The sequence below is a fragment of the Ambystoma mexicanum genome, chromosome 6q (genome assembly GCF_040938575.1).
Source record: "Ambystoma mexicanum isolate Mex_15411 chromosome 6q, UKY_AmexF1_1, whole genome shotgun sequence".
NCBI lineage: Eukaryota > Metazoa > Chordata > Amphibia > Caudata > Ambystomatidae > Ambystoma > Ambystoma mexicanum.
The window spans coordinates 486525736-486547974 of record NC_090937.1 but is presented as its reverse complement, the minus strand read 5'-3'; the positions used below and the strand labels follow the sequence as shown (position 1 = coordinate 486547974).

The 22239-nt window shown below is 50.0% G+C and overlaps 1 protein-coding gene across 5 annotated transcripts in view; it reads right to left on the bottom strand.

Moving 5' to 3' along the window:
• The window catches only part of CENPE (centromere protein E), a 2471681-nt gene that overhangs the window by 1436556 nt on the left and 1012886 nt on the right, over positions 1-22239 (bottom strand). For all 5 annotated transcript variants that reach the window (XM_069630970.1, XM_069630968.1, XM_069630972.1 and 2 more), the window contains 2 exons: positions 12079-12384; positions 11685-11840 (listed from right to left, as the gene is read on the bottom strand). In XM_069630970.1, the coding sequence (XP_069487071.1) occupies positions 11685-11840; positions 12079-12384 (462 nt within the window). The remainder of the gene's footprint in view (positions 1-11684; positions 11841-12078; positions 12385-22239) is intronic.

Sequence of the window (22239 nt, the reverse complement as noted above, 5' to 3'; positions counted from 1 at the left end):
GGCATGGATTCACATGCTCATGAATATAAGAATACATAGCAGTAGACACATGCACAACCACTGGAGGTGGCAAGGCTCAACATTAAGCATTACATAAACTCAACATTAAGCAACTCTTACCTCGTCACCAGGCCCACCTTCAGGCGAACAGGTTGCGCAGCACTGCTTGGCCGACTCTGGACTCCTCCCTGGAATCCTAGTCAACGCAGTAGAATTTCGTGAAGGTGTGCGTCAACCTCCACGTAGCAGCCCTCCAGATGTACAGCAGGGGCACACCAGACAAAAACGCTGTAGTCGCAGTGATCGCTCTGGTCAAATGGACTCTCGGACAGCCGGGCAACAGTCCGTTTGCCAACCGATGACCGTGCATGATGCAGCCGGAGAGCCATCTGGAAATGGAAGCCTTCGAGAGGGCCTTCCCTTGATTCACCGGTCCAAAGTTTACAAAAAACTGTGATGTCTTCCGAAAACTCTCTGTGCGGTTCACGTAGAACTTGAGCGCTCTAGCTACATCCAGCGAGTGCAAAGTCCTCTCGGCCGGCGACAAAGGCGACGGGAAGAAAACTGGCAACACCAAGGGCTCATTGAGGTGTAAGTCCGATGGCACCTTGGGCATGAAGGAGGGGTGCGTCCTCGGCACCACCCTCGTCTCGTGGAAAGTCAAGTATGGAGGCTTGCAGGATAGGGCCTGGATCTCTCCCACTCGTTGTGCGGAGGTGATGGCCAAAAGGAACACTGTTTTCCACGACAGAAATTTCAACGGTGCCGAATGCAGAGGCTCGAATGGTGGCCCCATGAGCCTGGTCAGCATCACGTTTAGCTCCAACGCCGGGGCCGGGGTTTCACCGGCGGGAACAATCGGAACAGTCCCTTCATAAACTCCTTCACCAAGCGATGAGACCAAAGGGATGACCGTCCCGTAGTTCTGGTCTAACGGGAAATTGATGCAAGATGGATCTCAATGGAAGCGTGAGCTAGGCCCGCCTTGGCCAGCGACAGCAGGTATGCCAGCATTTGAGGGGCCGTAATTCGCTGAGGGTTAATCTTCTGTGCACGGCACCAGACAGAGCACCTCTTCCACTTGTGTCCGTAGCACTTCAGAGTTGATGCCCTGGCCTTTGCAAGCACCTCCTTGCAGTCCGCCGGGATATCGTACCCTCCAAACTCTAGTGCTGCAGGAGCCAGGCCTGCAAGTTCAGCGACTCCGGGTCGTGATGGAGGATGGCGCCTCCTCCTCTGGAGAGGAGATCTGCCTCTGTCGACAGGCTGACTGGGGGGGGGGGACACTGACAAGTCCAGAAGGTCCGGGAACCAGATCAGTCTCGGCCATGCCAGTGCGACGAGGATCATCCTGCACCGGGACCTCCTGAGTTGGTTGATGAGTCGGAGCAGCAACAGCAACCGATGGAACGCATACAGGAACAGGCCGTCCCAGGGGAACGAGAAAGTATCGCCCATGCTCCTCGGCTGGGGAAAACTGCTGGCGAACCTCTGGCATTTGGTGTTCATCGCAAAAAGGTCGACCTGGGGTTTGCCCCATCGTTGGAAAAGGCGATCCACTTGATTCTGACGCAGCTCCCACTTGTGGCACGAGCGCAGCTCCCTGCTGAGTGAGTCAGCAATGACGTTCTTTATTCCTGCTAGATGGAAGGGCACCAGAAAAATCCCCTCGGCGATGGCCCAGTGCCACAGATCCTGGGCCTCCTTGGACAGGGCTGGGGATCTGGTGCCTCCCTGCTTCTGGATGTAGAACATCGTGGTGGTGTTGTCGGTGAAGACCCTCAGCACCTTGCCCTTGAGGGATGGGAGAAACTACCTGAGGGCCCAGAACACTGCTCGCAGCTCCAGGATGTTGATGTGGAGTGACCTCTCCTCCGGGAGCCTGCAGATCTCCGATGTGCGCTCCCCATCCCTCCAGGGAGGCGTCCGTCGTCACCGTCTCCTGATATACTGGGGTCTGAAAGTCCTTGCCAGCCGTGAGATGTGCGCGGGTGCCCAACCATCGGATCGCTTGGCGGAAAGCCTCGTTGAGCGGGATCCTGTCTTCGGAGCTGCCAGTTGCTTGTATCCAACAGGCATCGAGGAACTCTTGTAGAGGACGCATCCGTAGCCTGCACAGGCGCACGAGGTAGATGCATGAGGGGCATCATTCCGAGCAGGGACTTGATGGATCTCACCCTGGCCACGTCCGCGGCCAGCAGGCGCTGCACCTTGCCCAAGATGGCCTTCATCCGTTCCTCCGACGGTGAGGCCAATTGCGCCACTGTATCGAGCTTGGCTCCCAGAAACAGTGCAACCTGCGACGGGATCAGGTGGGATTTCGAGTAGATGATGGAGAATCCCAGGTCCTTGAGAAGTTGGACGGTCTCCAATGTGTGTTCGACAGTGAGTTCTCTTGTCCTTGGACGGATGAGCCAATCGTCCAGGTAGGGGTAGACGTGGATCCCCCGAAGGCGCAGCCGCACCACCACTGGTGCGAGGCACTTGGTGAACACCCAGGGTGCCAACTTCAGCCCGAATGGCAGGGCCTTGAATTGGTAGTGCCGCCCCTGGACTATGAATCTGAGAAACATTCGGTGTCCTTTTAGAATGGGGATGTGGAAGTAAGCATCCTCCTAGTCCAGCGACGATAGCAAGTCGCCCTCCTCCAGCTGTCCCAGCACGTGCTGGAGGGTGACCATCCTGAACTTTTGCGCCTTGATGTACTTGTTTAACCGCCGCAGGTCCAGCATTGGGACACCAACCGCCTGCCTTCTTTCTGATGAGGAAGTACCTTGAGTATACTCCGGAGCCCCGGAGCCTCTTGGGGACGAGCTCGATGGCACCTTTCTTGAGCATCACCCTTACTTCTAACAGCAGTTGAGGGACGTGATTTTCCTTCCTGGCCACGGGAGGAATGCGGGGGCACTTTAGAAATTCGAGAGTGTGCCTGTGGGCCAGGGCATCCAGCACCCAACGGTGGGTGGAGATGGACTCCCACACGCTGACTAACTTCGCCAGCCGGCCTCCCACCGGGGTGCTCAGGTGGGGGCCCGACGCTACAGCCGGTTCAGTCCTGCTTGGAGGCGGCCTTGCCACCTTGGCGACTACAACGAGATCCTCCTGACTTGCTGCATCCTCTGTAGGCCTCCTGCGACAAGAAGCGGGCCACCTGGCGGTACATCGAGGAGCCACCGCCGGATCCCTTGGAGGCACCCTGTCTGCCTCCGGCCTTTCCGAAAGGGCGGCCATCGTTGCTTCAACACTCCCAAGGCCCGAGCCGTCTCTGTGTCGGCCTTGATGGCCTCAAGTGACTCATCCACTATTTGTCCAAACAGGTTGTTCCCGTCGAAGGGCATGTCCAAAACTCTGGTTTGCACGTCCTGGTGGAAATCAGTTGCCTTGAGCCATCCCCGCCGTCGAAGGCAAACACTGTTGCCCAACTGGCGGAATCCGGTGTTAGTGATATCCGTGGCCACCGTTATGGCGTGGTCCGACGCCACCTCACCTTCCTGCAGGATCTCCAGGGCCTCCGACCTATATGAAGTCCAGCAGGGGAGCGATCTTGTACCACAGCTCCCTGTCGTAGCTGGCCACAATCGCTAGGGCGTTGGCCGCCTTGTCGTTGCCGCAGACGAGATGACTCGTCGTCCCATGGCGTCCAGCTTCTTTCCCTCGCCGTCAGGTGGGGAGGTCGAAGTCAAGGATGACGCCCCTGCCGCTTTTTTCTTGCCCACCGCCGAGATGACCAAATCCGGGGTCGGCTGTGCCCTAAGGCACAAAGGGGAGGAATCGGGGGACCAGGTACTTCTTCTCGTACCGATCCCCCTTGGCAGGCGTCGTGGACAGGTTCTTTAGGAGAACAAGTCCCTCCTCCCAGATGTCGTCAATCAATGGTACCATGAGGACCGTCTTCCTCTTGGCCTTGCGCCGCTGATAGAGGAAACCTTCCTTCTTCTGTTCCTCAGGGCAGAGTTGAAAAAGCTCGGGTGCCCTGGCAATCATGGCGTGGAAGGAGCCAATTTCGTCTGCTGGGGAGGCCCGAGGGAGTGGTGATGGAAGGCCCGTCCCATCGTCACCACTGTCGTCATTCGTCCCCGTCATGGCCGGCTCCGTTCCCGTGTCATCCCCGGGGACATGGGAAGGAGAAGAAGGCTGAGTGGGCCGCGAGGGCTGAAAAGGAGGGGGGGAGGGAGGAGAACTCTCCTCTGCTTCTTCGGAGGGCTTCCCGACGGGTCCGGATCCGTTGGGGCGAGGGGCAATCTCGGCCTTATCTCCGTGCATAAGGTTTGGATTGCCATCAAAATGGCCACCAAATTGTCCTGAGGCTCGGGCCCCGACTACGAAGGTTGGTTGCTCCTCTACGGGAGTCTTGTCGGCACCGCTCTCTTCGTCCGCCTCCTCAGGGTTCCCCCCGTGGGACCGGACCTCCTCGAACCTCTTGTTGAGGCCCTGCACAACTTCAACCAGCTCCTCCTCAGAGGCTGTATCCGTGTCCGTGACGACCACCGCCCCCCCTCTTTTTCCACCGGGGTCTTCGCGGGGGTCTTATCGATGGGCTGAAAAGAGTATTCCCTCTGTGGCAGCAGGGAAACTCTGGGCCCCGAAGTCGCCTCCACTGGGTTAGCCTCCACAGGCTTTGCCAGAGCCGCTGCGACTCCCTCGATAGAGGCCTTCTCCTGGTGAGTCAAGGCCTTCACCACCTTGGGCGCGCTTGAGGCCTTCACTTTGGGATCGAGATCGACCGGGGCCTCTCCAGCAGCTTAGCCGGGTTCTCGGATTTTCTCTTTGCCGAGCCAGAGCGCTGGCTCGTGGTTCATGGCGTCAGTGAAAGTGTGCCCTGCCTGCCAGCCGAAGAGCCGGACCCTCCGGCGCTCCGGTGCCCGCGGACATGCAGTGCTTTGCCTTCTGTTGAGCCCCCGTCGCCGGGGCGCCCTCACAGGACTTAGAAGATCGCTCGGACTACTTCTTCCCACCTGCTGGGCCCTTCTCCAGCCAGCTTGCGAGGCGGATGCGACGATCACTCATAGTCCGTTCCGACAAGTACTTGCAAAACGCACAATCCTTCTCCACGTGAGTTTGGTCTTCGTGAAGGCAGTAGAGACATCTCGAATGCTCATTCTCCTTGAAAACATTCTGTAATCCGCATCGAGGGCAGTTCCTGAACAGCTTGGATCCGGGTGTCGAGCTTCCCTTGTCCTGGGCCATGTCCACGAGGTAGGTCTCAGATCTTCTGGAATCTTCCAAGAAGCGTAACTCGCCGAAAACTCCAACTTTGAGGGGTGTCGAAAATTCCGAAACTGGTCCCCGTTTATCAGAAGTAGAAACGGTGGAGCTTGAGGCTCGATTGACTGAAAAAATGAGATAAAACTCCTTGAAAAAACGCAAAACGCAGTAAAAGCTCGAGAGCTATAGCACGAGGACTCCCAACACTTGAACGTGCGGTAAAAATCTGAGGATGGCTGCCAGGGGCGGGGCTTAGGGAGAGGGCAGTCATTGGCTGGGGGCAGTATGACCCAGAGACCAGTGATTGGTTACTACTAAGAAAGACCGATCAGAAACGAAACTGATACTGATTTTGTCTTTACCGAGGATTCCCAGCCTGACGAAGGGGAATATTCATGAGCATGTGAATCCATGCCAGACCCCATGCTGGAGAATGACTAATATGGCTGCCACTCTCGCAACTGAGGGGAACGCCAGAGATGCCAGTGTTGAGACCGTAACCTAGAAACAGTGCTTTCTGCGATGGCAAAAGGAAGGATTTCGGATAGTTGACTGTAAGAAGGCAAATGGTCCCCTTGGTGTGCTGTACAGCCAGCTCTTCAGTAGGGGGGACTGGACGAGGTAGTCATCCAAGTATGGGTAAATGTGAATGCCCTTGAGGCGCAGGTGGGCTGCCACCGGTGCTAGCAATTCGTGAATAATCTCAGCACTGATTTTAACCAGAAAGGAAGTGCATTGAACTCGTAATGACACCCCAAGAACACAAAGCTTAGGAACTTCCTGTGTTTTGGGAGTATGGGGAAGGGAAAGTAGCAATCCTCTACGGCTAGCATCGCCATGGAGTCCCCTTTTTCCAGTTGGTTGAGCACATTTTGCAATGGGACCATCCTGAACTTCAGAGACTTTAGGTATTTGTTGAGGTGCCGTAGGTCGAGGATTGGATGCCACCCCTGTTAGGCAGAATCCTGTGCAGTTCCATTGGGGAACACAAAAAGATTAAGACTACAGGAGTAAGCAGTAAACCCAATTGGTAGCAGTCTGCACCACCCAGATTTACCTGGTAGCTGTGGCTGAGCAGTCACACCTCTCTCAAGAAGAGTAGGGCAGTATATAGAGTATACACAATAGGGCTAAAAACACAGTAGAGCAAACAAACACTGACCAGAGCTTTGTATAAAAAGTATATAATTATTTATTTAAAACACACTTTAGGCAATATACTAGCACTCTAAATCAAAAGCAAGTTAAAACACAGTCAGGTAAAGTATACACCCCCCCCTTGATAACTATCAATATCACGATTTGTTAAACAGCTGTGAGCACATAACCTGATGGCACTCCAATAGTTCAGTTACACGGAGAGAAAAAGGCAGAGCATAGAAATATAACGGGTCCCAACACTTTTAGGAGTTCTCAGCAAGGGAATAAAGGCAGTAAATACTGTAGAGCCAAAGTTCATGGGCCAGGCCCACTTCAAATGGAGCAAAGCGAAATGTGCCCAGGATCACACGGATTAAAATGCACTAAAAGTCTTTGCAGAATATTCAAAAGTGGTTCGGGTGATTCAAGAAGGTAAGGTTAGAAGGTCTGGGGCCAACCCAGTTGGCGAGCCAAGGATTTAAGGGTCACCTTGGGCAAACCGAAGAAAGGAAGGCCAGGCAGGACACAGTACCTTAAACAGAGAGGAGGGTCCAGCGGTGGCAGTTGTTCCTGGCAGTGGTTGCAGTTCGTTGTTTCGACCAGGGGAAAGAGAGGATCTCGTCGAGGAGGAAACGTGGAGTCGTTGGACTGCGCAGGGATGGAACCAGCTGCGGAGTTCGTCAATAAAAGGTGCGTTGCTTTTATTCGCGATCAAAGTGGTGAAGCTTGGCTATCCCGCCGCCGGGGTGCTTGCCACGGGCGATTCGACCAAGAGACCTCTTTGGAAGGCGAAAAGGGGCGAACTGGTTGGTCCCACCAGCTCAGAGGAAGAAGACTCATCCAGCAGAAGATCTTCTCTTGTCATCGGGAAAGTGGTGAGGTAGTTGCAGCAGGGCTTCACCGGTGGTGTCGTCGTTGCAGATGGCTCAGCTTCTTCCCTCTTTGGATTCTTAGGTCCTGTGGAGACTTCTGAAGTTCCAGTCCCAAAGGCCCTGCTTTTATGTAGAAAAAGCCCCATTCATCAGCCTAGCTGTCAATCACACATGCTAAGTGGTGAGCCGGGCGGCTCACCACTGGGCCAATCAGAGTAGAGTAAGACTTGGGTTGCTGAGGCAACGCAGTCCAGGGTGCCAATTCCCCCCTCCACCCTTCCTGTCGAAACCAGACAGAGTGGCACCATTTGGAGGGGTTCTATGGAGAAGCCTGCCAAAAAAGTGGAACAAAGGGCTCGACATTGGTCAGAGTTACAGAGACGGACACGAACGCCATTTTAGAAAAGAGTTCTGGCAAAAAAGACCCAACCGTTAATTTAATATTAAATAAATAAACCGGCGGTATCTTTAACATTGCACCAAAAAGTGGTGCGTTTAAAATCAATGGGAAAATCCCAAAGAAAATATTTTGGTGGAATATTTTGCGTGGTAACCACTGCCACCAGCTAGAAACTCGGCAAGGGGGGACTGGACAGTGTCCCCTCGAAAACAGACCCAGGGGCAATATAATTAACCTCTTCCAGTACTTCCACAATATGATGGTTTGTACTGGTTCTGTTCATAATTTAAGACTAGTAAAGTCAATGGTGACTTTACATGCCCTGGGAGACAGTAGTCAGTCCCAGGGTATGGAGTCTATGTTTGGGGGTCACTATGACACCCCTGTGTTACTACACTAAGGGTGCTGTGTAACACATACACAAAAAACACAGGACTCTATGGAGTAAAAGACCACATAGCCCAAAATCACACAAATAGTCAGAGACATACCTCAAATCATGCCTAAGAGTGGGAGTAAAAGAGTCTCACTCTTAGCAGGAGAAAAAAAATCAAACCCCAAAAATCCAGCAAAGCTGCTGGGGCACTCACTAGGTTTGGGAAATTAGCCTTATAAGAGAATTCTCCCTAACACCCACTGACTTCTTTCGGACTAGAAAATATCTGGAGAATACGCCAGATCCTAGGTAGTGTGGGGGGACGGGTTCTATCGCACCCCCCCCTTCTTTAACATTGCCTGTACCTCCTGCTGCAGTTGCTTTATGTGCAGCTCCTTTCTCGCCACTGGAGAGATGTGTGGACACCAGTGTTTGAATTCCAGGGTGGTCCCTTTACGTTCTATGTCCAGAACCCATTTGTCTGTGGCGATATTCTCCCACTCCTTGACTAATTGTGTTAAGTGGCCCCCCCCACCAGGGGTGAAAGTGGGGGTGGGGGTCCGGGCCCTCTGACTGTTCAGGCTTGCTTGGGTGTTTGCGCCTTCGCTGTGTACATCGACGCTGCGATTCACTGCCAAAACCCTTCGACCAGCCTCTGTATGACTCTTGTGAGGAAGAGTGAGAGGGTTGGCGGTAGAAGGAGGTTGGTTAGCCTTTAGACCGTCTGAACTTTCCTCCGGATGACCGAAAGGAAGAAGTCCGCCGCTGTTGTAGGGTCCCTAGGGACCTAGCAGTCTGTGTCCTTCTCGAGTTCCTGCAATGTATAACCACTGCCTTGGAAACAGGTTGTCCCCTTCCAAAGACATATGGAGAACCTTTGCCTGCATGTCCGGCCTGAAATTAGTGGCCTTGAGCCATCCTTGTCTTCTCAGGGCCAATTACCCATCTGATGGAAACCTGAGTCTGTCATATCTAGGGCTATCGTGATAGCATGATATAAAGCCACCTCTCCTCCTTGAAACCAAGCTAGGGCCCCTGTCTTTCTGACTTTAGGGAGGAAATCAAGGATTTGGCCCAATTTGTACCAAAGCTCCCTATAGTAGTAAACTATTATCGCCAGGGCGTTCGCAGCCTTGACCAAGGAGGTGGCTGTGTATATAATGCGTTTGCCATGGCGTCCAGTTTCTTGCCATCCTGGTTCGGAGGAAGCAGAAACCTTTAGGACGGGTTTGCTGACCCTTTAGCTGCTGCCCTGAGGCCGCTGAGACCACCAAGTGTGGGGACAGCTGGGAACTCGGACACTTTGGTGCCGAGTCTGGAAGCCTGTATTTTCTCTCCAGCCTATCCTGTCTGGGTGGAGACAAGTTTGGGGCCTTCATAAGGGCTAGGCCTTCTTCCCATACGTCGTCCAGGAGTGGAACTGACATTACCGTCTTTCTGGATGAAGCTCTCCTCTCAGATAAAAACCCTTCCTTTTTCATCTCTTTGGGTGCCAAATTGAACAAGGTAGATGCGCCCTTGCTAACATGGAGTGGAAGGAGCCCACCTCGTCTGGAGGGTATGCCCTGGGGGTGTCGTCTGCGTTCAGCATAGTGTTATCAGCTGTTAAGTCATCAAACTCGCCTGTATCATCCGCACCTGTATCCTCCTCTGCCGCTGTCAGGGGCGGGTCTTCCACCATGCGTGGTGTGCCTGCCTAGGCAGTGGTGGTTGTGAGCAAGCTCTATGCCTTGGAGGGCTGTACTCAGTGGTGGGATCCACTGGAGGCAGCTGAAGAGGCAGGTGTTGCTGTATCTCTAATACAAGAGTGCGTAGGGTAGTAAGGATGTCTAGGGACAAATCTGTAGAGCCTTATGGGCTCTCGACGGGCCAGCATCTCCTGATGATCTTATAGGACTATAACGCTCCCTCAAGTGTTGAGCCTGGGGGTCCTCCCTCCTCTGAACCAACAACGTCCTGCAATTCCTCCTCAGAACTGTATATCACACTTACTGGATCCTCCATCCTCTTAACCGTTTCCTCTTGACAAGGAAAAGACGAAACTGGAGCCTTTATTGACTGCGTAGTCGTGGTCAGAGCAGTAGTAGTTGGTCGAGGAGGAAGGACAATTCTCGTAGAATATTTCGTTGTCACCGATGTTGTGGACGAAGTAGCGGATGCTGCAGTATTCAGCAACCGAGCCGTTGATGGGGCCGATGAGGGGGTTGTAGCAGGCTCCCTCCCAGAGGACGGGGCAGCTGTTGATGAGGATTTCACCGCTGACGCAGTGGTAGATGCTGGTCACATCACTGGTGTCTGTGGATCGCAACTGTTTTGTCGATGACAAGGGTCTAGATGAAGACCTTTGTCTCCCCAATGCGATATTCTTTGCCCGTTTTGTTTTTCGATGAAGCACCATGTTTTGATCAGGACAACGATTTTCCAGAAGAGACGCCACTCACCGGCAAGCTTGCCTTTGACGGTGAGCATCCAAACACGAACTGAGACCTGTGGAAGTGGCGACCCTGGTCCGATGCGCAGCCTGGTGTTTTGCCTTCTTATGAGTCTCCTGTGAGAGCCTCTTCGGCAGATCTCGACCTCTAGCTCGACGAAAAGTTCCAGAGGGCGACTGGATCTAGACTCTGAACTCCTAAGAGCCGCGCCCTTCTCCTCTTTCAGCCAAGCCACTAGACCGCGCCAAGAGTCCCTCTTCGTTTTGGCAGAGAAACCCTGACAGATTTCGCAGCCGGGGTGTAGATAATAGAGACACCGCGATTGCTGGCTTTACACATAGACGTTCCTCAAGCTACATCTGGCGCACGGCTTAAAAAGGCTCCTCTCTCCTTCCTCAAACATGGCGAGGCATGAAGTAGGCCTCAGCTAGGCCTTGAAACTTCAACACGAGGATCCAACTGTGTAGCAGTCGATCGTCACTGGCAAACGAAGCCCTGTTGCCAGACTGGAAAATGGACAGCAAAAGGGTATGTTTTGACCAAAAAACTGAGGATTATTCATTGAAAACTGCTAAAATAGAAGTTCTGATCGTAGAGTAACTGTAGAGGACTCCTAGCACTGAAACGTGCTATAACAATCTGAAGATGGCCGACAGCAGCAGGACTTATGGAGGCGATCGTTCTTGGATGGGTGCAGTATGGCTACAGTGATTGCTAGAAAGGCAGTTTTGAGTTTTCTTAAAGGAAGACCGCTTTCTTTTTACAGAGGATTCACAGTCTGACTAAAGGGAATGTTCATGAGCATGTGAATCCATGTCAGACCCAGTGGTGGAGAAACAGCTCTTTCCTCTTTTCCTCCGATACAAAACTGAAAAGAGCAGAGGCCCTCGAAATCATGTAGTTTAAAGAGCCAACCTCATCCAATGGCGAGGCCCTGTTGGGCTCGTCAGCACTCAGCAGGCTCCCCGTATGCCGGGACATGGTCAACATACTCTTCAGTATGAGCCGCAGTAGTGTCCGTATCGGTGTTGGTGCGTGGGAGCAATGTACAAATTAGAAGTAGTTATTTTATGGCTTTGTTTTAATTAACTATGGAATACAAATCTTATATGAAAATATTTCACAACAAATTCCTATAAAGCTTAGTATGGCAGTTCTTTATGTCCACTGACCCGAGAACATTCCTGCAATCACTTGGGTTTGATTATTTCTCCACTTGCACTGATAACAAATTTGAAGTACAATGTCAACTGTCATACCTTTTCTTCAAGGGATGACGCAGTTTGTGTGCCTGCAGAATTCTTGTCAATATGTATAGAATACGCTGCAGTTTGATTCTTAAACTGGTCAACAAGACATTTATTCAGCTCAAGTTCTTCTTGTGTTATACATTGTGCATCTTCCTTTTCAATTGACTGCAAGACAATTTGAGGTATTATAGTCACCATTTAAAAATATTTGCTGAAAAAGCTTAAAAATGTAAAGTCTGCTTTGGACAGTTCAATGTGAAATATGGACAGAGTATAAAACTAAGTTGAAAACAATACCTATACAATTACATGTCTGTAGTAACATTAATGGAAAAGCAGCAGCTTGTGGTAAAATATTTTCATGTGTCATGAAAAATCAGATTCCTATAAACCAATGACTAACCTTTATAATATTCTTCTGGACATCTTCCTGTAACTGGTCTCTTTCTTTTCTCAGTGCATTTATTGTTTGCTCTAGTGCGTTTTTTTCCCTTAACAAATTTGATGCACCCTCTTGTAGTTCCTGCAGTTGCTTCATCGCTTCACAATCTTTCATTTGTACAGTTTCCAATGCAGACTGGCTTGCCTTTAATTTCTCTTCAAGCTGTCGCACTTCCAAAGACCACTTTTCCTCTACCTCTTTTTTTTCATTTAGAATTTGATCTTTTTCAGAGGTCTTGTGTGGCTGCTCTTCCAATAAAGAAAATAACTGTACAAAATATTAGAAAATGTGTCACAAACTCATGCATCTAACAATCTATTATACAACTAAAGTTCAGAAAAAATAAGTTCAATCACCTGCAATACGAGATAATTTACAAGGGACCATGTAAATAACACTAAGATAAAAGCTAGTTTAATAATTTAATTTATTTGGAGGATTCGAAGCATCTCACATGAAAAAGCCTAGAATTAAGTGTTCAACAAACTATAAAAAGAAAATGGGGCAGAATCTTTTTTAGCAGAGTTTGTCTGTAAAAGGAGAAATTGCTCACCGTAATGATCTTTCAATGGATTCTTCTCCCGCAGATTCCTCATCTTGATAGATATCCATCATCGAGGTCTGCTATTCGGAAACTTTTCGACAGGGGGCGTAGCGGACCTTGACTCGGCCCTCCATCATCAATCGGTCTTGCTCGGCTCTCTATCGTTGGCACCGGAAGTGATGTCAGGCATGTATATAGAGCACATCACTACGCCACATGCTTCAGTTCCTCCATTGTCCCCCCCCCCCCCACACCTGAACACTGCAGAATGAAAAACCACAGGAGGAGGCTAATCAGCCACTAAAAACTTTACCATGGCTACATCCCAACATGGTGATCCCAAACAACGAGTGAAATTATTTTTCTTTTTTGGGAAATAAGACAAACTGTCATCCAAGAGTCATCACCAGATGTCGTCTTGTCTGGACAGAATCGACTTTCTGAGCGGGGATCGATGGGAAGGTCGGTGAGGAATCTGCGGGCGAAGAATCCATAGAAACATCATTACAGTGAGTAATTTCTCCTTGAATTGGATTGCTTTTCTCCCGCAGATTCCTCATCTTGATAAACTCCACAAGCAGTTAGACTAACGGAGGAGGGCAGAGGTTTTAAACGAAGATTCTGAAAAAGCACCTGCTAAACTGTGCATCAGCTCCCCGTGCAACATCCAAGGCATAGTGCTTGGTGAATGTATGCAAGGATGCCTAAGTGGCTGCCCAAACAGGAACCCTCTCTGGAAGGCTGTAGAGGCTGAAACCCCTCTGGTTGATGTTAGGGAGAATTCTCATCTATGGCTAATTTCCATCACCTATTGAGACCCCCAGCAGCTTTGCTGAACTTCTGGAGTTTTTTTCCACTTGGTAAGAGCGAGAGCTTTTCCCCCACTCTTACATGTGTTTTGCTGTGTGTTTTCACCTGTTTTTGTGATTGTGGGCTCTGAAGTACACCACTTCAGTAGCCCCCTTCTTTGTGTGCGTCACACAGCACCTTCTGTGCAGTGGCACAGGGTTGTCGTTCAGACTCCCACCGACTCGATTTCTGAGGCGACTACTGTCCCCAAGAAAAGGGTAAAGTTACCATTAACTTTACATAGTCAATCTACCACAGGTCCATTACACCCCCCCTTCCATGGAGTACTGGAAAGGGTTAGTTCGTATCCCTTTTTATCTGTACCTCCTAGAGCACTGTTTTGCTCTTAACATTTAGACATGGCTGGTGGCAGTGGTATCTATCCTAACTTTCTACCACGGTTATCTTATATAACGGTGGTAATATTGTAGGCTATTGTGTTAGCCTAGAAACTTAAACCCGCTTGACCAAATCCTTTTTCTTTTGGCTCCGGTGCGGTTCATTCACCATTTCTTTTTGTTAAACTCCTTCTTGTGTTTTGCTTTGTGCGGCAAACCAGGTTTGCCTTCTTTGGTCGCTGTCTTTTGGCGGGCTTCTACCTAGAAGTCCTCCTCAAGGCGCTTGGGTGTCTAGGTGGGCTGAATGTGAGGGAGGGGTGTAGTCACCCCTGCACAGGGTATCCTAGGAAACCCAAGTCGCACTTTGTCACGATTGGTCAAGGTGGTTGTCCGGGCTGGACAACCCCCCTGCTGAGTGATTGACAGCCAGGCTGTGTGAATGGGGGTTTTGCGCATAAAAGGCAGGTCTCTTGGGCTAGAAGTCAGAAAGTCGCCACTGGAACTACAAGGAACCGACGAGAAGCGGAGAGAACGACGGCTGCTGCAACTACCCCGTCCCGGTGAAGCCCTGCTGCAGTCCTGAGCTATCTACCTTCAACGACTCAGAGAAGATCCAGTCCGGAGTCTTCTTCCCTTGAGCTTGGTGGGGATAACCAGCTCATCTTCCACAGCTAGAGGATCCTCTTCCTTGGTCGAAATCGCTGCACATAGCTGTAGTGGTCCGGATAGCCACCGTTAGGGAGAATTCTCTGTTAAGGCTAATTTCCCAAACCTAGTGAGTCCCCCAGCAGCTTTGCTGGATTTCTGGGGTTTATTATTTTCTCCTGCTAAGAGTGAGACTCTTTCTCCCACTCTTAGACATGATTTGAGATATCCTTTGACTTTGTAATGTGTTTTATGGGCTATGGGGTCCTTTACTCCATAGGGTTTCATGTGGTTTTTGGTAAGTGTGTTACACAGCACCCTCAGTGCAGTAACACAGGGGTGTCATAGTGACCCCCAAACATAGAATCCATACACTGGGACTGACTACTGTCTCCCAGGGCAGGTAAAGTCACCATTGACTTTACTAGTCTTAAATTGTGAACAGAACCAGTACAAACCATCATATTGTGGAAGTACTGGTAGGGGTAATTAGATTGCCCCTGGGTCTGTTTTTCGAGGGGGCACTGTGCAGTCCCCCCCTCGTCGAGTTTCTGGCTGGTGGCAGTGGTTACCACGCAAAATATTCCACCAGAATATTTCCTATGGGAATTTCCCACTCATTTTAAACGCACCACTTTTGGGTGCAATGTTAAAGATACCGCCGGGTTATTTATTTAATATTTATTCCCCGGTTGGGTCTTTTTGCCAGGACTCGGTTTTAAAATGGCGTTTGTGTTCGCCTCTGTAACTCCAACCCAAGTCGAGCCCTCTGTTCCACTTTTTGGCGGGCTTCTCCACAGAAGTCTCCAAAAGTGGTGCCACTCTGTCTGGGTCTACAGGATGTGTGGGAGGGGGGTTTAGGCACCCTGGACTGAGTTGCCTCGGCAACTCAAGTCGCACTCTTGTGTGATTGGCCCAGTGGTGAGCCGCCCGGCTCACCACTTAGCATGTTTGAGTGACAGCTAGGACTGATGAATGGGGGTTTTCTGCATAAAAGCAGGGCTTTGGGGACTGGAACTTCAGAAGTCGCCACAGGACCAAAGAATCCAAAGAGGGAGAAGCTGAGCTGACCTTCAACGACGACACCACCGGTGGAGCCCTGCTGAACCGTCTCACCACCTCCCAATGACAGAGAAGATCTTCATCCCGGAGAGTCTTCTTCCTCGGAACTGGTGGGGATAACCAGGTCGCTCTCTTTTCGCCTTCCTGGATCGTCTCGTGGTCGAAACGCCCGTGCCAAGCACCTCGGCGGCTGGATAGCCACGCTTCACCACTACCGCGAATAAAAGGGTAGTACCTTTTAACCGGGAAACTCGGCGGCTGGTTTCTTCCCTGGCAGTGCAACGACCTTCAGCTTTCCTCCACGTCGAGATCTTCTCTTCCCCAGGACGAAGCACCGACTTGCACCCGCTGCCAGGAACAACTGTCCCCGCTGGTGCTTTCTCACCATTTCAGATACTGTGTCCCACCTGGTCTCCCTTGCAACAGACTGTCCAAGGTGTCCCGTAAATCCTTGACTTTCTATCCTGGGGTGACTTGGGACCTCGTAACTAACTTTTCCTGACTTGATTCAACCCTTTTTGAACTCTTTGCAAAGACTCTTGAAAAGTACTATTCAACTGTGTGACTCTGCCTTTTCTGACTTGCTCTGGTTCTCTTAAAGAGTTGGTATTGTGTATGTTACTAATTCTGCCTGTCCGCAGAGTCCTTGGTGTCTGGGAAGCTCTGCCTGTGAGTTCCCTTGTGAGCGTCCCTGCAAGGGGTTAACTTTTTGCCTTGCGAGGAGGAGGCGGGTTTACTAACACAAAACCCCCCGGAAGCGCGAAGCGCGCGGAGTCTGCAGAGTCCTTGGTGTCCTTTGTGGCGTTGGGTGTGGGAGCAGTCCGCTCTTGCTGTTCTTGCTCCTGCTGTTTGTCGTGCCTGAGCTGCCCTGCACAGATTGCTGAACTTCAGCCCTCTGCCCAGGGATTGTCATTTTACCAAACCTGCACGCACGCAAGGTACGGTGTTTGCTGTATTCTGTGACTTTTTATCACTTATCGTGGTTCACTCGTCCTCAATTAAGGCTTGCTGGAGGGGCGAAGGGGGAGAGACGGACTACGGCAGCTCCTCAAGCTGTCGGGCGTTCCCTGCCCTCCAGCCCCTGGACTTTTGTACAGTGTATCTGTGAGCCCCCTGGGCCTTGGTCCGGCTCTACAACCCTTGTTATTGTCTTTGCGTTCACAATCCCTGTTCATCTATTTATCTGGAAACTTCTTTTGACTCTGAGGAGGAAGAAAAAGTGGCGTTTTCTAAACCTCTGCCATTGACTCTTGTAAGGGTGGTAAAGCTTTTTGCTAACCATAGGTTTGGGTCCTTACTTGCCCTTACCTGGCTACGGTCTTTCCACCACCCATCTACTCATTAATTATTTAGCTATGGTTTGGGGATTGTGAACCACCGTGCTCTATTTAGTACGATCCTATTTTTCATCCCATGGTTTTAATTTTGTATAATATTTGCTCAATTGCACTTAATCCATTTTAATATTTATATATATATATTTATCATATATTACTTGGGGTTTTTATAAGAGTGTAATTTTCTTTTTTATATTGTTTAGTACTTAGCGCCTATTTCTGAAGAGTGTGTGAGGGGGCTGCGAGATTTCCTTTTCTCTCCCCCTCTTCTCCAACTGTTGCCTTACCTTTGGCTTATACTGGCTTGTCCGGTTTTTTAGCCTTTCTTAATTTTGTTTTTTTAGGAGCCGGCCACGGGGTGAGTTCCCTTCTTAACTCTACCCTTTTAATTATTCTACTCTATGGGGAAGAGAAAAGCAGGAGAGGGAGGGGTTGGGGTCGCTAGTAAAAGGGCGAAAAAACCTAAAAATGTTACTTCTACCCAAGTCACCAAACCCCCAAAAGCAGCAATTAAAACCCTACCGAAACTTGGTGTAACCTCATCCCAGAGATCCTTGGACTTTTATATGGATGCCATGGCAAACAAAATAGTTAACTGTATGAATGCGGTTGAACCCGCCTCTAGAGAGGTTGTTCCCCGGGGCGAGGGACTGGGCTTGGAGGATATGAAGGGACAGGGGGATGTTGATAGGGGCGTTATGTCTAGGGGGGATGTGACTGTCTTTAGTGTGGTGACGCCTCCTCATTTACTGTCGCAACCCATGCACCCCGTGGAGGGGGCCCCCAGAATTAATGGTAGGATCTTGGCAGAAAGGGAATCTGGGTTACTAGACTGCTCCACCGCTAGTGAGAGCGATAAAGAATGGTTGAGGCCTTACTGGAGGAGAAGCTTAAGCCTTTACAGTTGTTGTTAAACTCTTTGAAGGGGCTTAAAGAGGGGGTTTTAACCACCTTGGCTATTATGGATGATTCCATTAGGGCTATATCTCTTAAACTGTCTGATCTGTCCGTTATTGTTGAGGAAAGGGGTTTAGAGGACTGGCGGTGTAAGTGTCCATCAACCGCCCCCTTATCTAGGGAAACCGCTTCCAAGGGTAAGAAGGTTATACCTCCACAAGGGTGCTGTCAGGAGGTGTTGATCATTGAAGACCAGGACGACGTACCAGGGGCCAAAAAGAGGCCAAATGGGCCTGTGAGGGATAGGGAGAGTGATAAACAGGAAATAACTAAGTGAAAAGGGGCTGGGGAGTGGGCGGGGGACTAATACAATCCTGAACCTACCCCCGGAAGCGGTCCCCTTTGTGGAGATTATTACTGGTCTGCCCGGGCTGCCAACGGGAAGTTTTGAATCTACTCTTTCCTTAATTAACAAGGCCTCGCACTGGATCAACTTGAATCTGGTAGGACCTAAGATTGACCCCAAAATGATTCGTATGGCCAGGCGTGTGGGATGGGTGGGGAACAGACCTAAGAATCTGAGTGGGGACTGTGTGGTAATCACCTTTTCTGATGCTCAGATCACGGACTATCTTCTGAATACCAACTTAGCCCGGGGCCTTAAGCCCAATGGCAACAAATTGTCCAGTAAATTACTCCCTTTGGATTATTTCTATATCCCTGGCGGGGGAAGGAAGATGCCGATTCAAATGTTGGGAAGTAGGCAAAATGGAGGTTTTGGAGAACCAAATATTAATCGGAGTAGAAAGTTACCGATTAATAGCCCCCTGGTCGGTTGGAGTACAATCTCTTCCAACAAGGGCCAGCGTAATGCCCCGGTAAAGAACGTTCCAGCACCCTTACCTCTGGAAAACCATTTTGAGATCTTGACGTCCTGTGAGGATGTGGAATGACAAGAGGTTGTAACCGAGGCCGGGGTATTGGCGTCGACCCCTTTTGTATTCCACAGGAGTTTGGCCATAGACCGTCTGTAATTGCGCCTGCTTTCTTGGAATATAGCCGGCGCAACGTGGAAACTAAAGCTGGGTCCAGTGATGGAACTCCTTCAAGCTAACTCTATAGTCCTACTTCAAGAAACCTGGGCTCTAGAACCCCCACACCTAGATGGCTTTATTTCGTTTGATATCCCAGCCAACAAAAAACCGAGAGGTAGACTCTTTGGTGGTTTGTGTATTTTGATTAAGACCGCTCGGAATGTGGGATTGAGGTGATACCAACAGGGCTGGACTTTTTGCAGGTAGCATCTCTAACAACTAGGATGGGGAAGGTAATCTGCATCATCAATTTTTATAATAGCCCTCACATTTCTGATTTGGAGAGACTATCTAAGGTCAAAAGGTTCATTGAGAACCTGTTGTCCAAGGAAGGCAGGAAGTTTACCTTCTGTATCTGGGGTGGGCATTTTAATCTAAAAATGGGGGGGGGTTGGACCTGGGTGTTCTTGACCCCCTTGAGGATCAGGTAGAGAACATCCTGCCTAGGAGTATGAGAGATGGGAGAGTTTGCCCGAAGGGTCTTCAGTTTAACTCCTGGTTGCTGGAATGGGGGTTCCGTATTGTTAATGGCCGAAAGGCACCAGACATACCAGGGGAGGGGACGTTTAAGAATCACCAAGGCTGTTCAACAATTGATTATTTTTGCATCTCAGTAAACCTCTGGGAACGTGTTGTGAGCTTTGAGGTGCAGGCGGACACCCAAAGCGACCCTCTGCCCATCTGTCTTACCCTTAAGGGCTTGTTGGGGGAACGGGAATCGCTGGCCATAGCCCCCAGCCCACGGCTGGGAGTACCCTCGGGTTCTAGAAGAATTAAATGGGGTACCATCTTAGAGGAGGGGCTACACTTTTTCCTTAAGGGAGAATAACTCGCTTGTGATGGACATATTGGGCAATCATCAATCTGCACATGTAATTGTAGAGAAATTTGTAGAATTATTGGCTGCACTAACATCAAAATTCTCTAAAACTATAAAGGCCAATGGTAATGTATTAAAAAGAGGATGGTTTGATGAGGCCTGCAAAAATGCAAAGAAATCTCTGTTGAGAACCCTAAAGGACCCAATTAGTTGCAGATCGAAGATCGCACAAGACAGGAAAACCTACCAACAGGAGATAAAGAGAAGGAAACTGGAGTTAGAACAGGTAGCCTGGGAAGGTTTTTTGAATGCCGCCATGAAGGGGGATCAGAAGGCTTTTTGGGCATTTGTAAAAAGCGGACCGGAGGGATGTTGGTCCAACGTGGGGAGTGGCACCCATGTGGAAGAAGGGGCATGGTTGGCGCATTTTGGTAGCCTATTTGGGTCTGAACATTCAGAGGTCGAGTCAGACTTTAGTGGCCCCTGCCTGACGTTGGAGGAGATTGCTAAGGCAATCAGGCTTCAAGCACATAACCGTCCCCCTGGCCCAGACATGATACCCTCGGATCTGTTTCAGGACCCAGTTGATTTGTGGGCCCCACTTCTGACCGTGGCGTTTAATGCTTGTCTAAAAGCGAGGAAATATCCTCCCTCGTGGAAGAGGGCAATAATATTCCCTATCTTTAAAAAGGGAGACTTGTCTAGCCCCGGTGCATACAGGCCAATTTCCTTGCTAGACTCATCGTTCAAAATTTTTGGGAGAATACTGCTGGCCCGAATTGAATCCTGGCTTGGGGAACAGTCAGTTCTCTCCGACATCCAATTTGGGTTCCGCCCTGGAGTGGGCACGACAGAACAGAGCCTTAACTTGTACTTGCTGGTGGCTAATTCTGTGTTTTGTCGGGGCGAGGCTGTCTATCTAGCTTTTATGGACCTAAGCACTGCCTTTGATAAAGTAGATAGAGCTAAGCTCTGGGCAGTGCTTGGGTCCTTAGGGTGCCCAGGGGAAATTTGACAGGCTCTGGTTGACCTCCATACGGATAATGAGGCCTGTGTTCGCAGTGGCTCTGGGGGGCACTGCACGGCTTTCTTTCAGGTGGGGTGTGGTGTGAGGCAGGGTTGTGTACTGGCTCCCATTTGCTTCTGCCTTTACATTAATGGCCTCTCACAGGACCTGATTGGTGTATTGGCTGATTTTCTAGTTTTGGGAGGAAGGGGGTTCACAGTATTGGCCTATGCTGATGACACTGTCCTTCTTGCAAGAACACCTAGGGCCCTACAGGTATTGATTAATGCCTACTCAATGTTCATGGATAATTTGGGCTTAAAAATCAACTCTAAGAAATCTGCAGTAATGGCATGCGTGGGTAGAAAACGTCCTGTGCCCATGAAACCCATGCTATGTGCAGGTGAAATCATCCCCAGAGTTAGGACTTTTGACTACCTTGGAATATGTTTTTCGGAGGCCTTAAATGGTAAAGACCATGTGGCCAAACAATCTGTTAAGATGAGCCAACAGATAGGTGGAATCTTTCGATTTATGTCGAAGTGTAGGGGCCGGCTTCTGGATGTGATCCTTAAGATCTATGGTACCCAAACTGCGGCTTCCACTTTGTACGTGGAGCTATCTGGGGCTTCCAGAATGCGGCGGAAATCCAGAGTAAGGAGAGCAAATTCTTTAAAAACCTGCTCGGGCTCCCGTCCAGTGCATCTGGAATAGCCGTCCACAGGGAGTTAGGTGTGGAGTTTTGGGAACATCAGTGGGCGCTGGCCCCTCTTATTTTGGGTCAGGCTGTGGGCCAATGAGCATGCTTCCTTGTGTCATACTATTATTCGCACTGTGCTGGGCAAATGTGACTGGAAAAGAATCCCCTGGCTAGCGTATGTCTTTTCAACTCTGGGTGAAGCCAACTTAGGTGCCCTTTTTCCGCCTGATACTCTTTTGTCCAAAAGTGAGGGGACTGTCTACAAAGCCATGCTGGGTGAAACCTTAGTTAGAAAAATAATTTTGCTAGAGTATGGCCATAGAAACGGTGAACTTCACTCAAGCATTAGCTGCCTAACTGGAATCCAACCTTACTTGCTTTGGAGTACGTTAAAAAAGGACAGGTGGTTGATTACGAGGGCACGGTTCGATTGCCTTCGGCTGCAAGGCAACACTCATAAGTGGAAGGGTTTTCCCGACTCAGCAGGCTGCTCGGTTTGTGGGCACTGTAGAGAGGATCTCTCTCATTTGCTATTCTTATGTACAGGGTATGCAGGTATACGTAAAGCGACCCTGATTCTTGCCCTTAAGAAGTCGATGATCCGCACACACACAGGACTGCTCTTGTGTTTCTTTTAAGTGCTGAAACAGTTTACACCGCATGGGCTCTTTTGACGTTCTTGAAAAGAGCGATGTATTTCAGAAATCGCATTCTGAAACTGCAAGGTGGTGAAGGTCTGTAATAAAACATAATAGTACTCGTAATGGGTTAAAGTATTCTGTACTGTTTTTTGTATGACCCATCACTAAACTATACTTTAATGTAGCCCA